The sequence below is a fragment of the Arabidopsis lyrata genome (genome assembly GCF_000004255.2).
Source record: "Arabidopsis lyrata subsp. lyrata unplaced genomic scaffold ARALYscaffold_6, whole genome shotgun sequence".
NCBI lineage: Eukaryota > Viridiplantae > Streptophyta > Magnoliopsida > Brassicales > Brassicaceae > Arabidopsis > Arabidopsis lyrata.
The window spans coordinates 207501-220678 of NW_003302550.1; the positions used below are offsets into that span (position 1 = coordinate 207501).

General features: G+C 38.1%; 4 protein-coding genes across 4 annotated transcripts; all 4 read right to left on the minus strand.

Moving 5' to 3' along the window:
- Positions 1–1473: 1473 nt before the first annotated feature.
- On the minus strand, positions 1474–2968 carry LOC9306985 (chlorophyll a-b binding protein CP29.1, chloroplastic). The gene is made up of 2 exons (XM_021022262.1): positions 2248–2968; positions 1474–1973 (listed from the first exon to the last, which is right to left on the minus strand). The coding sequence occupies exons 1-2, from the start codon at positions 2758–2760 to the stop codon at positions 1611–1613; spliced, it is 876 nt and encodes a 291-aa protein (XP_020877921.1). The 5' UTR covers positions 2761–2968; the 3' UTR covers positions 1474–1610.
- Positions 2969–3190: 222 nt separating this feature from the next.
- LOC9309074 lies at positions 3191–5520 on the minus strand. The gene is made up of 5 exons (XM_021022263.1): positions 4957–5520; positions 4240–4390; positions 4077–4143; positions 3706–3940; positions 3191–3621 (listed from the first exon to the last, which is right to left on the minus strand). The coding sequence occupies exons 1-5, from the start codon at positions 5019–5021 to the stop codon at positions 3411–3413; spliced, it is 729 nt and encodes a 242-aa protein (XP_020877922.1). The 5' UTR covers positions 5022–5520; the 3' UTR covers positions 3191–3410.
- A 971-nt stretch (positions 5521–6491) lies between these two features.
- On the minus strand, positions 6492–10277 carry LOC9309075 (protein root UVB sensitive 5). The gene is made up of 15 exons (XM_002872961.2): positions 10050–10277; positions 9872–9934; positions 9627–9787; positions 9397–9497; positions 9215–9285; positions 9076–9122; positions 8917–8995; positions 8752–8824; positions 8540–8629; positions 8381–8440; positions 8145–8258; positions 7999–8059; positions 7807–7925; positions 7620–7712; positions 6492–6984 (listed from the first exon to the last, which is right to left on the minus strand). Exons 1-15 carry the CDS (start codon positions 10202–10204, stop codon positions 6739–6741), a joined length of 1533 nt encoding a protein of 510 aa, XP_002873007.1. The 5' UTR covers positions 10205–10277; the 3' UTR covers positions 6492–6738.
- Positions 10278–10364: 87 nt separating this feature from the next.
- On the minus strand, positions 10365–12950 carry LOC9309076 (thylakoid ADP,ATP carrier protein, chloroplastic). Its single transcript, XM_002872962.2, has 10 exons — positions 12361–12950; positions 11998–12054; positions 11837–11899; positions 11690–11746; positions 11495–11578; positions 11349–11417; positions 11157–11269; positions 10906–11075; positions 10745–10823; positions 10365–10655 (listed from the first exon to the last, which is right to left on the minus strand). The coding sequence occupies exons 1-10, from the start codon at positions 12790–12792 to the stop codon at positions 10532–10534; spliced, it is 1248 nt and encodes a 415-aa protein (XP_002873008.1). The 5' UTR covers positions 12793–12950; the 3' UTR covers positions 10365–10531.
- Positions 12951–13178: the final 228 nt, after the last annotated feature.

Consider the following 13178-nt stretch of genomic DNA (forward strand, 5'->3'; position numbering starts at 1 on the left):
CTGTTCTACGGTATTTAGAATACTAGTTTCTACGACTTTTAGAATACATATTCTATACTTTGTTCTTTGTTCTACAAAAATTAGAATATGTTTTCTAACATTTACTCATGTTCTAAGAATGTTAGAAAACATATTCTTAAGATTTTTTTTATTCTATAAAAATTAGAAAGTACATTCTATCTAATTTAGATTAAAAAAAAAAAATCTTAAAATATGGAAATTGAATATAGTGAATTTGATTACATCTGCAAATTACAGAAGTTGAATTCTAAATACTTTAAAATTCTTTATACCTAAGTGAATAGATTATAACACAAATTAGAATTTTTCTTTATACTTCACACTTTTTCCTATAGATTACGCTTAATTTCTTGTCTCAAAACCCGAAAAATTAGTTGAATTTTGAATACTTTAAAATTCTTTATACCTAAGTGAATCAAAACCCGGAAAATTAGTTGAATTTTGAATACTTTAAAATTCTTTATACCTAAGTGAATAAATTATAACACAAATTAGAATTTTTCTTTATACTTAACACTTTTTCCTATAGATTACGCTTAATTTCTTGCTTCAAAACCCGGAAAATTATAGTTGCGCTCCATAAAGAAATTGAAATCAAGGGAGAGAGATAGAGAGAGAGATTGAAGAAGAAGAAAAAAAAAAATTTAATATGGCGTTATTAGAGAGGAGAGAACAATTACGAAAGCTTAACTTTGATGAGCAAGAGAATCAAAGAAGAAGAAGATATGAAATTATCTACGGCAAAACAAATAATGAAATGTAAATAAATGTTGATTTTGTCCTATATTTTTTCCAAATTGTTTTTAGAAAGAAATCAATTTAATTTTGAATTTTTTTAATAGTTTAGTAAGAATTTAAAAGACAGGGAGCATATTGGGATTTTAATTATATGAAATCATATATGACCAATATTAAAGTATATATGACCAATTATGAATATAGAATGCATAGAGGGACAATAATTTAATTATTTGTCCTTTATTTCTAATTTTCCCTTTATTAATTAAGAAGATCATCAAGGAATATTTCTTTTGGGGATATTACAATCAATTCATGGAGTCTCCGCGTCCACTAATTTGAATACGTGTTTGTAGCTTTTTCTTCGGTGCTGGTGCAAACGTATATGAAAAACAATAATATTTCAACGTCTTCCTACATTACGGAACAGTGACAGGGAGTACCGGAGTAGTCAAGTCTCCATGTTCATCCAAATCCCACGCGGTGTGACTATCTTTCTTTCTTTCATTTGTCTCTGTGGAATTAAATTAATAATTGTGTGTCTATCTTTTTGTACCGTTCTCTCTTTTATATCCCAAATTAAGAAAATAATCAGAACAAAACAATGAATCCTGCTTTAGTATTGGGCCAGCCTGTATATGCGAAATAGCCAGTTTCATTTATTAAGGATCTTGATTTCATTTTGAGAATCTATAACGAGTAGGTAATAATAAATTCGGAAAAGGCCAATATAATGTCATGGGCCGAAACAGGTAAATAAACCAAACGAGCAAAAGCCCAAACTCGATTCAGTATCATAGCTCTGTTTATACAAAAGTTACACATAGAATCAGATGATAAACATGATTTTATTAAGAGGAGGAGAAGGTATCAATGATGGTGGTGTGGAGTGGATCACTGAGGTGAGTAGCCCAATTGTTGAGTGGACCTTTACCCGTTGCAGCCGCTTGAACCGCAAATCCCAAGAAGGCAACCATCGCAAGACGTGCGTGCTTGATCTCGGCTAATTGAAGTTGAGCCCTCTTCTCCGGGTCAGCCGCTAAGCCTAGCGGGTCGAAGTACTTGCCTCCCGGGTACAAACGCTTCTCCGAGTCAAGCTCAGCATTGCGCTGGAACTCGATGTAGCCGACCACTAACACCTCGATCCATATCAATGTCGAGATCGAGAACGGTAATGGCTGCCCCAAGTAGGACGATCCATCTACAAGCTCCACCTGATACATTCCAAATACCAAGCAAATTGAATAACATAAGACTTTCAACAATTTACAAATCACTGATTGGATAATAATTAATTTGTGTCAAAAAGTTACCCATTTGACTGACCATAATCTCAAACAGGCTAACGCAAACGCCAGGAAAAAAAGAGACAGTCGCAGAGAGCAAATGCAAAATTATCTCCTTTGTTGTGTTTATTAGCTACATTTCTACTAGAGTCACAAATAACTAACTAACTAGCATTTTCGGCGGTAAAAATAACTAACTTACCTTGCCGGCGTCTTGCCAAGTAACGCCGGTGAGCCACTCGACGGAGAGAGCGCCGAGAGTAGCGAGCATCGCCCACCGTCCGTGGATCAGCTCGCATTCCCTGAATCTCTGGATTCCGAACACCTCACTGTACGGCTGAAACGGCGTCGATTTGGCGTCGGCAGCTTCCGTACGGGTTCCGATCACGTCTCCGGCCAAGTTCTTCGCCAGATTCTGGTCTAGTGAATCGATATCGAATTGGAGATACTCGGCCGGTTTACCTAAACCAAAGGGATCAAAACCGTAATCTCCAACCAACGAACCATCGAGCCATTCAGGAGAAATGGCGCCTGGGTACCAAAGAGGCCGGTCCGTAGTCACCGTCTTTTTGGACGCACTCTTTTTGGGAGCTGCCTTCTTCTTTCCGAAACTGAACAGGGCCGTGAACCGACTTGAACCGGGATGGATACCGGGAGCAACCCGAGTACCCATGATGGAAGAAGCAGCTGCAGCAGCGGCGGAAGTGGCGGCCATCTTCGGCGATTGCGTTTTGTGGTTTCAGAAAGATAGAGAAGAATGCACAGTTTCTTGATCCACGATTATAGATGCGTGGAGGTGATTTTTTTTTCATTCGGAGCTGAGCTATCTTGGAAAGACGATTACGACCGTTGGATTGATACACAAATCCATCTGACGGTGAATAAGATTACTAACCTTATCTAGTTATCTGGTGATGTTTCAAGTCCACTGGCAATAGAATCTAGATGAGGTATAATCTGATTGGGTCAAATAAGTTTTTTACACCAATTAAAAAAAGCCACGTGTAAATGAGATACGGTCTTCTGTTCCACTCAAATGGCTGGTTTCCGGTTTAACCAATCGGTGCATACCGAAACTAAATTAGGCCCAAAAACGATCAAACAAGCCGGTTTGACGAACCAACAATGTGGTTAAGTACCGCCAATAAGCAAATGTGATATCGAATTTTGGATCTAAATGTCAATAACCAACGGTTGTTATATACAAACCCAAATCAGAGACGGAGACTGTAGAAGGCTGAACAAATTAACTAGAAGCACAAGGGCTGGAAACACATAAATATTATATACAAAGTGGACACAAATAGATGAAATTTTGATGGAAATTGCTATGTACAAAACAAGAAATAAAGAGAATGTGTTCGTTCACCGAGGAAGAGGAGCATAAGGGGCTAGATTAGAATCAGAAGTAACGAGAGGCAACTTGTCAATGTATATCAACAACCTCTTCAGATTCTCCTTGTAAATCGCCGGTAAATCCGCAATCTCGGCGCTAGAAGTGTATATCCACAGATCACCAGAATTCACTCTTTTCAAGCTGCCTCGACAGAACGGGCACGACTGTGACCTTGCACGCCTGTTTCAAACAACAGATTCTATAACTTCAAAAAAAAGGCTGGTGAGTGGTGAGAGTGAGTGAAAAGAGGAAAAGGTTATATACCAGTTTCTGTAGCAGTTTATACACATGGAGTGATTGCAAGTAGGAAGAACAACTTTATTTTGAATCTCCAAGCAAATTCCACACTCTTCTTCCCTCTCCAAATCAATCTCCGACATCTTTCCTTTCTCTGTTCTGTCCTTTTTCCGGTATCGTTTGTCGCATATCTCCTTCTGCTTCCTTTCTTCTAGATCGGTTATCCCTCCGTGAAGTTGCAATAGCGAAGGAAACAACACATCTGCCCATCAACATCAATTGCTAGTCAGAGGAACATACCAGGTGGTCTAATATAATCTACAATGGCTTAGCTCAAGAGACACTAATGCGCCATTTGACAATTTAGTTAAAATCCTGGTCACGTAAAGATAGATTACCATAGAAGTCTCTGATACTAGCTTTGCGTTCATGTAGCGACATTGTGGTCTTCCCATCAACATATGCCTACGATTAAAAAAAAAAACAGAGAATCACATATCAGACAGATAAGAACAGAGGATCAAGATCCAATAATAAAAGAGCAGCAAAATCAATCAAGACCTTATAAATAAGGATCCTAAGCAATCCCAAAGTGCCAGCGAAATGACAATCAGTCCACTGAAGAAGGAAGAGAAAGAGATGAGCCGCGGGGCTGTAAGATAATCTCATCTGAACGTAGCCACCATCATACTCCTCTGGATACTCTGATGCCCTTCACACATAAAAGTCATTTTCTCTGTTTTTAATCATTTCGATTCTATGATTGGTGAGATTAGTACGCAACATGAACATGTTTGGTTCACAGATTTATTCCATCGTACCAAGTCAACTTAAGATAGAATCAGACTATATGACGAAAGGAAAAGGAATTGACCACTATAGATAATAGATTGTGTGTGATCTGACCAAAGTTTGGTGGTGGCGTCTGAGACTTGCTAAGGAATAAATTTTGGAATTTATGAGCTCGCGTAAACGCAAAGTCTCAAATTCATTATGACATCAGCACACATATACCCAGCAGACAACAGAGATTCAGATTCACAAGTATCAATAACTGAACATATATCCTCTGGAAACTTCGATAGAACTAAAAAACTTGAGAAAACAATATATGTTCTGGAGACAAAAATCAACAACTCGAGCAAGGGCCAAACCTAAATAACAACTAAGAAAGGATTTAACCACAACATCAAACAAATTTTCGAGGCGATTATCAACTATCGACTAAGAACACGATCAGATTCTTTAAAAAACAGAGAAAGAGATAGAGAAATTTACAGAGTGTTGGCGAACTGGATATCAGCTTCAAGAGCCTTGAGTGAATCCTTAAACGATTTTCGCATTTTCCGAACAAAGACGATTCAACATAAACCAGCTTCCTTCCGAATGGGAGAGAGAGAAAAAACAAAACCAATCCAAAAAACCTTACTAGCAGCTCCTTTGTTTATTTTTTGTCGAGATCACCGACAGAAGCCTAAAATATCGCAAACCCCCTAACAACAACAAGAATTGATTCTCTCTCCCATTTCCATGGATGGTTTCCAGATATTTACTCACTCAACCACAAGGTAGCGACAGGAAGAAGAAGGAGGAGAGAGAAGGAGATGATTTAGATATTGATAAATTCGCGTAGAGCACACGTAATATCAAAATATTTACGAAAAGGAGAAGGAGCCGAGCGTCTAAAGCTCTTTTTTGTTCGAGAAGGAACGGCAACACTTCTCCTACAACTACTACACACAAAAAATAAAAAGCTTCTCAGGAGTAAATTACAATTACCATAAAGCCCTCCCGTTGGGATCCACCTAACAAATACTATAGGATAATATTATTTATTTTTTTAATGGAAAAATACTATCAAAATATGATAATTATTGAGTGACACGCCGGTGACAGGACGTGTGTCACTGCTATAGGCGGCGGTGAGTGCAAGTGAGCCTACTTAGCTTCATCGTCGTGCGAGCTAGACGTATTTGGCCGACATGTGTTTGATGTCGGTCAAACCACGACACGTGGCGCGATCCATGAGCGTACGTAGGTCCAAAGTACCATACGGTAATAAAGTGGACCCTAGTAAAACCCTGAGAATCGATGATTTTGTATTAACATTTATGGAATATTTTTGCATGCTTGGATCTCCTAAGGCCATGTATAAAATTTGCTTAGTTTTTTTAATAATTTGGGTTTTAGGATGATACTACGTGTGTGACCTACGTGTGCTTTTACAATCAATGAATATGGATGAGGGCAAAAGAATCAAACAATAATAGTATTATGTTCGTGACATAATTGCTTATCATTATTATTACGGAAACAAATTAATAGCGATAATGACTCATCACATCGCTAACTCAACTATAGCAATGAAGACAGAAATAAAGCAAATTCACTTTTTACAAAATTGCAAATATATTATTGCTCTAGTAGTCTAGATCACTAGACTGCAAATTGAATCCGTATATGATAACAAATCAAAACATAACTATTACTCTAATACAAATATAGGAATTAGGCTACAATTTGAAATAATAGCTGAGATAATAATAGCTGAGAGAAGCAGAATTTTGGTTCTATTATACTCATAAAAATCAAATTATAAAATGATGTCGTCTTTTGTCGGAAAAAAAATTAAAAAAAATGATGTTGTCTTTTTGTTTTTAATTTCGGAAGGCCACCTCTAAATTCTAAAATAAACGCAAGAAGAATAAAGATGACGACGAATCAAGAACAAACAAAGGAGATATAATCCCTAATTCCCTATCATTGGCCTAAAACCTCACCTTTTGTCTCATTATCCACACTAACTTCTTAGATATTATAATTTTTTCCTCTTAATTTATATGGATCAGGTCACACAATACAAATTTAAACAAGTTGCCATACAAAGCCTGATATATCCTAACTATATTAGCTGTACCAAACAATGATATTTCTACAAATCACCTATAGATTACTCCATATTCAAATTGACAGGGTTTGGTATTATTTACCTCAAGTGTTAGTTTCTTTTGTTCAAGAGACTGCGTGATGAGTCTGAAGATTCAATCAATCAATCGAATGTTAGAGAGGGATAGATTCCTGGTCGATGAGAACTTGGTTGGGAATCTTCAAGTTAGATTCACGTAGATTCCATCCAGCAGTATCCAACTTGAACAAGAAATCATCAAACTTGTTGTCCATCTCCGACAAGCTTTGCTTCAGCCAGTGGAACACACTATCCTTGTCTTTAAAGCTTTCTTCCATGTTCTCCTCTAACCAATATGCTTGCCAAAGACATCTCAACACGTCTCTGCTTGTGGCATTCACCTGCATTATTTGTTTTACATTCATGAATTCAAGGCAAAAACAATGCGTAAATCATTCAAGATATACTTTGATGGAGAAGGAGTAGAAAGAAAGAAAGCCAGACTTTATGTAAAGTAACGTAGTTTCAAACAAGAAATGATAAAAGCAAAGGCTCCAGAAATTATAAGATCATGTAACACTTTACTGCTAAAACAACTCTAGCTCCAATGGTAACCGAGAGTACTCTCCAACAAGGTGAAGAAACTTTGTCCCCTTGATTAAGGCGATAATTTTGAAAAATTACTGCCTACCTACCTCATATGCTACTAAAGCAGCTTATTCAACTAAGAAGAAGCAAATAATATGTCATCTCTATGATCTCTCCCAGTCCTAACTTGACATGCTCTAATTAATTACCCATGAATGAGTTTCAAGACTCTCAACTAATCACTAACCAAAGCATGCCCAACTCTCTATCAGGTTACTTGAAAGACAAATAAACGAGTAACGTTATCTAAGTTCTTTCCTCACAGTGCAAGAACTAGGAAAATCATGAAGGAGTCAATATATGCAAGTATGGTGCTCGGTTTATAAATTTTGCCCTTTAGGAGGAGAATGAGAAGCAGATTAGTCTTGTAACAGGGACACGCACATACCTTAAAAGACACAGAAAACTCAGTATCACTGTTCAACTTATTCAACGTAAGAATATATTTCTCCTTTGTGTACATCTTAAGGAGTGCCTTGACCTGAAAGAATCAAAGTTTCAAAAACTTGGGACTTACAAATAGAAGATTCTCTCAAAGACATATGGATGCAGTTAAATTGAAAAGAAAAGATTACCTTAGAAACAGATTTCTCCAGACCAGACACTTCTTCAAGGGATACACCAAAGATTATCCGAGGTTTCATGAACCTCTGCCCCAACAAAATGTTTTCTCGCTTGTTGCAGTCAACATATCCTGTAAAGAGAGTAAAATAGGTCTTACTTGAACGTTGAATAATAAGCTGGATAAGGGGAAGAAACATTCTTACCTGGTACAACTGAGTGCACAACATGAGATTCTACTATGATACGAGCACGCTTGAGATTTACCTGTCAATATTTCAAATCAAAGTAATTTCACTTATCTGAGTTTTCTCAAATTGGAATGTAAGAAAATCCATTTCCAAACTCTTACCGTGTTAAATTGTAGGACTGCAAGCGACTGGTAGCGTAGCCAGAGGTGAACAAGTCTAACACTCGTCCATGTAAGTGACACAAACGGAAATGACTTTACAAGGCCCGGCGTGTCCTGCATCAAAATTATAGCATACACACGCTTAACATGAAACCAATTCAATGATTTAAATGAGATCCAATGGGGACTTCTAATGAAAAGATTTGAGAAAATGATCCAACAAACAAGTAAAATACAATGATCAGAATGCCGAAACCAAGACCAATTAGCTGCGCAGCAACTTCCCACACTTCTTCCTGAAACGTTGAACGAAAATTAGAGACTCCACTAATAGAGTAAACAAGCTACTAAATGCTCGTATTTGGGTTTTGATTACACATACATGACTAGCATACCTTGGCTGCTACCTCTCCAAGATTTCCTGAGATGGCGAAATGATTCTGAATCACTCTGAATGAAGGGTCTCTCAATCCTCTAGCCACAGCCTATTTCAAATTAGTATCTACACTCTGTCATTTAAAGCTTAGCAGACGCGAATTCTTGATAAAGTCTATATGAATCAGGATTTCAGCAGGCAGGAAAAAAGGAAAACTGCAATAAGGAATACCTTGGCAAGATTTCCCGTGGATGCCAACAGTAGGAACTGGGATGGATATAGCTGTGTCGCCAGATCAAAGAAGCTGTGAAACAAAAAAAACAAACAAAACTTTGATGCTATACACAGATTTAACCAAATATGGCTCACCAAGAATTTAAATCCTCTACTACCAACCTTCCAGCACTGCCAATAAAATCAGCATACATTCGCCATTGCTTAGGATCATCGTCAAAAAGACTACCGAAACGTCCACCTGGAAAACATACGCTTCTTATTGCGGAGGCTCTTAGATAACTCCATGAACATTTATTAATCTTTCCATGGTTTCCCTACCAATAAGAAGACGGCCAAGAGCTCCAATTCCATCCTTGGAGACCCATCTGAAGAGACAACACATCGTTTGGAAAAACTATAAGAACAAAAAAATTTGCAGCAGCAAACAAACTAAGTTTGCATCTGAATGAAAGTAAACCTGATGGCTGCAGCAGAAGCAGCAGCAGTAGCGGCAGCAGAAGTTCCTGAGAAAGAGCCAACGCCAACCGCCTGCATTGTAGCAAAAGTATTTATTTTTTGCAGTATTCTCAACATATATCTCTAGAACAAGTCCAGTCATAAGAAGACCTTAGCAATAAATTAGGGGATTCCCGGACATGCCTTGAGAAGACTTGAGGTGACTAATACATTACAAATCCAGCCAGTAACATTGGTAGGGAACTGCCACAGCATATAGTCCAAGTAATCATCTGAAACAGACGCTGCACAAATGTGGTATTACGTGATTAACTCAACTGAGTCATATTAGGATCTACAAAACCTCTACAAGCTTAGGATTCTGAGATTCCTAACAAAGGAAGGTACATATGAAATTTGAAGCTGACAAGTACCAGGAAAGCCTGTGGGGAAAACAAAATCCTTGACAACATCTGGAAGCCAAAGAGTGTTCGTTTCAGAGGAATCAGAGCTCTGAGAATCGTTATCAGGCTTAAGTTCACGCTCCTCGAGAAAGCCTTGTAAAGGGGAGTCATCATCATCATCTAGAAAATATCTGCACAAGAAGGAACAAGAGGTAGTGTGTTTATATACCGATGAATCTTCGGTCAATAATATAAAAACAGAAACCTGAGCTGACCTTTTTGAAGTGCCATTTCCGTATCTCTCCACCACAATCGAAATTCGTCTTGCAACTCCAACACTATCAACATTACATTTGCAAAAAATATATAAAAAAAAATTCCATCTCGGTTTTCTTCTCGAGAATCAAAACAGGAAGGATGGAAGGAAGTTAAATAAAGAGAATCGATGGTTACCTCCTATCATCGGCCTCTTCGTCATCTTCACGAAGACTAGGCTGAGCAGAGCACCGCAAGTGCTCCAGACGGCGTCGTTTCGGCTGACAGGAGGAGGACATTGTTCGAGTTTGGGGAATGTGAAGAGGCAAAGGAAATCGCAAAGTACAGTACATGACGAAAATTATATTATGGAGTTGGGGTTTAGGGTTCTGAGTTCGTTGGTACAAAAGACACCGTCGTCGAACAACTTCTCTCTGAAACCGCTAATCTCCTCATCTTTCTCGACTGCAACCGCGAAATAGATAGATGACCCAATTCCACAAAACGGTATCGTTTCCACAGTAGCAAACCGGTTAAAATCGTTTTATACGGTTAACAAAACCGGCGCGATCAAACGTAACACAAACAGACATTTATTACATTCCAAAATACAAAACACACAAGAAAAGGTCATAACATAACGGGCAAAAATGACCTTCTGGAAATTCAAAATCGCGGCTTCAGGTTTGTTCATCGGTTATGTTAGGACTTGCTCTCTTGCGGTTGTCATCTGCGATTCTTTGGAACTCCTTCTCACTCGCTGCTATGAGTTTCTTGACAATGTCGAATGTTGTAAGCTTAATACTGAAACAACACGAAAGAGGATTCCAAAATGTTAATATTACTGAAACAAGAAGTAAACAAAACAAAAACTGGTTTTATCAAAAGTATACCTGCTGTTTGGCATGCTTTTGAGTGCATTGGGGACAAAGCCACGGTACAATCCAATAACTCCTTCACGCGCAATGATACCTTCACAACGGTTTAAAACGATAAAGAGGTCAGTCACCGGAAGCTGGAAGAATAAAAGCAGATAATGGTGTTTTGTTCCTACCTGAGAAAGCGTCTAATACGGATTTATATGGAGTACCCTTCAATTGCATCTGTCTTCTAATTGTATCCAACGGATAGCAAGTACCAGTAGCAATAGCAGCAGCGACTACTGCTGTTAACAAAGATGATTGTGTCTTTTGTTGATACTTCTCTGGCAGAGACTTCTTTACCCTGCAGATATATAAAATCGAAAATGTAAAACAATCTAGTTAAAAAAATTCAGGGGTAATGTTTAACTGTTAGTAGACTTACAGATCAAAGACGCAGAAGTTGATGGCAATGTAAGGAGCTATACTTAAAAGCGAAGGACCAAGACCGTTATAGAATGATGCAAGTCCTTCCTCCCGCAGCATGTTCAAGGCAACCTAGATGTGACGACATGTCTGCTTTTAAAGCTGATATATTTATGGAACATAAAGTTGGTGTATAATGCGATGAACATACCTGGGACATGGTTCGATATCCTGGTTCAACAGCTAACCTCAATCTCAGCACATCTAAAGGGTATGTAATCTGCATTAAGTAATTAGAGTCTTAAGGTATTTTTAAGATAGAAAAACTCACTTCGACCTATACACAACATTACATACCAGAGTAGACGTCATGCCAGCACAAGCACCAGCACCGAGCCTTCCGAGGACTGACAATTGACCGTCTTTTCCCCTAAAGAGTTTCTAAACAAAATAAACAGGCAGAATGTACAGAAAACAGACGAAGTGATTAGACACGGTTTCTAAAACTTTCAAAAAGAAACCAGAATCAGATATAGAAAGTTTCTTATATACCTTGTATGTTTCATATGCAAACAACTGGACTGCGCTATAAGGTACAATCCTTATCACCTGGAACATTCAGACTAAGATTATGTGCAACCAAACTCTAACCAAATTACGAACCTTTTATTTCAAAATGATACAAGAAATTGTGAGTACCTGAGGTAGATTTCCTTTCCAATAACCTTTGAGACCTTCTTCTTTTCCGATAAGAGTAATCGCCTGTAGTCATTCCAAACAAAACCAAATAGAAAAAGACTTTACAAACTTAGTCTTTTTAACATGATTAACATGACATGACTGAGAGTATAAGAATATACCTCAATGAAACCAATAGCCTTCTTAGCACTTTGTTGCCCAGCTCGAACACCATGTGTCTATGAATCAATAAGACAATCAATTGGATTGTAAGAATCAATGAACATTAATACAAGTCTGTAACAAGAACACAATCACACATTCTCCATATATTTCCTCAAGGTATATATATACATCTTCTTGACTTGAAATAATGAGATTTAGAAAATGATCAATTTCATCCCACAACTAGTCGAAACGACAGTGTATTGTTGTGCTCACCAGTTACAATATTTTTTTGTTTTTTTCTTAAATGGAGAGAAAAAAGAAAACACACGTGCCAGAAAACCTTAAAGTTGTTGAGAAGGAGAGGAGAGAGTCCTTACCTGCATTAGGAGCTTTATTCGGTCAAGCGGTGCCGTCACTGACTTTGCGGCGGCTCCGGCGAACGCTCCAGCGAAGAATAGTGCGGCGTCTTTCGGTACAAACGACAGTAAAGCAATCGGGTTTTTCAACAGCTGAGCCGAAGTAGGCGCGAATTCATCCTCTTCCTTCGGAATCACCACCGAAACCGACGCGAAAGCTCCGCCTCCGCCGCCATTTCCACCGTTAACCGTAGATGCTCTCCGATCTCTCCTAATCGCTACCGAAAGGGAGGCGAAATTGGTAAAAACGCCACCGCTTCTTTTGTTTCCTCTCCGGCGATTCGACGACACGTTGTTCTCCAGCCTCCATGAAGGTTCTTCGGTGAGAGCGAAATCAGAGGTCCTGAGTGAAGGAATACTACGGAACTGAAGCAGAGACTTCTCTTCTCCCATGGCGGATCTCTTGGCGAAATTTAGGAATGTTTTGCTTCCGGAATCTCGCCTGAGAATTTGAGATTTTTATTGCAACAAAATTGAGTCCAAATTTTATAAATTGTCTCCGGTGATGGCATTCTTGTAAATAAAAGTTAGTATTTTTAATGGGATCCACAAGGGAATCGCAAAGTACAAGTCAAATTAGTGGGCTCAATTGGGCCTTCCCCAAGGCTTCGAACACATATCATTAAGAAAATTAATTCCTGCCAAAAGTAACGGTGAGTGAAATTAAAATGTTAGATTTTACGAAAGTGACAAATATCGTAATTACATTTTGATATTTTATCTTCTGATATGAATCAAAAGTTTTATGAAATTTGTTAACAAACTTTATATTTGGGAAA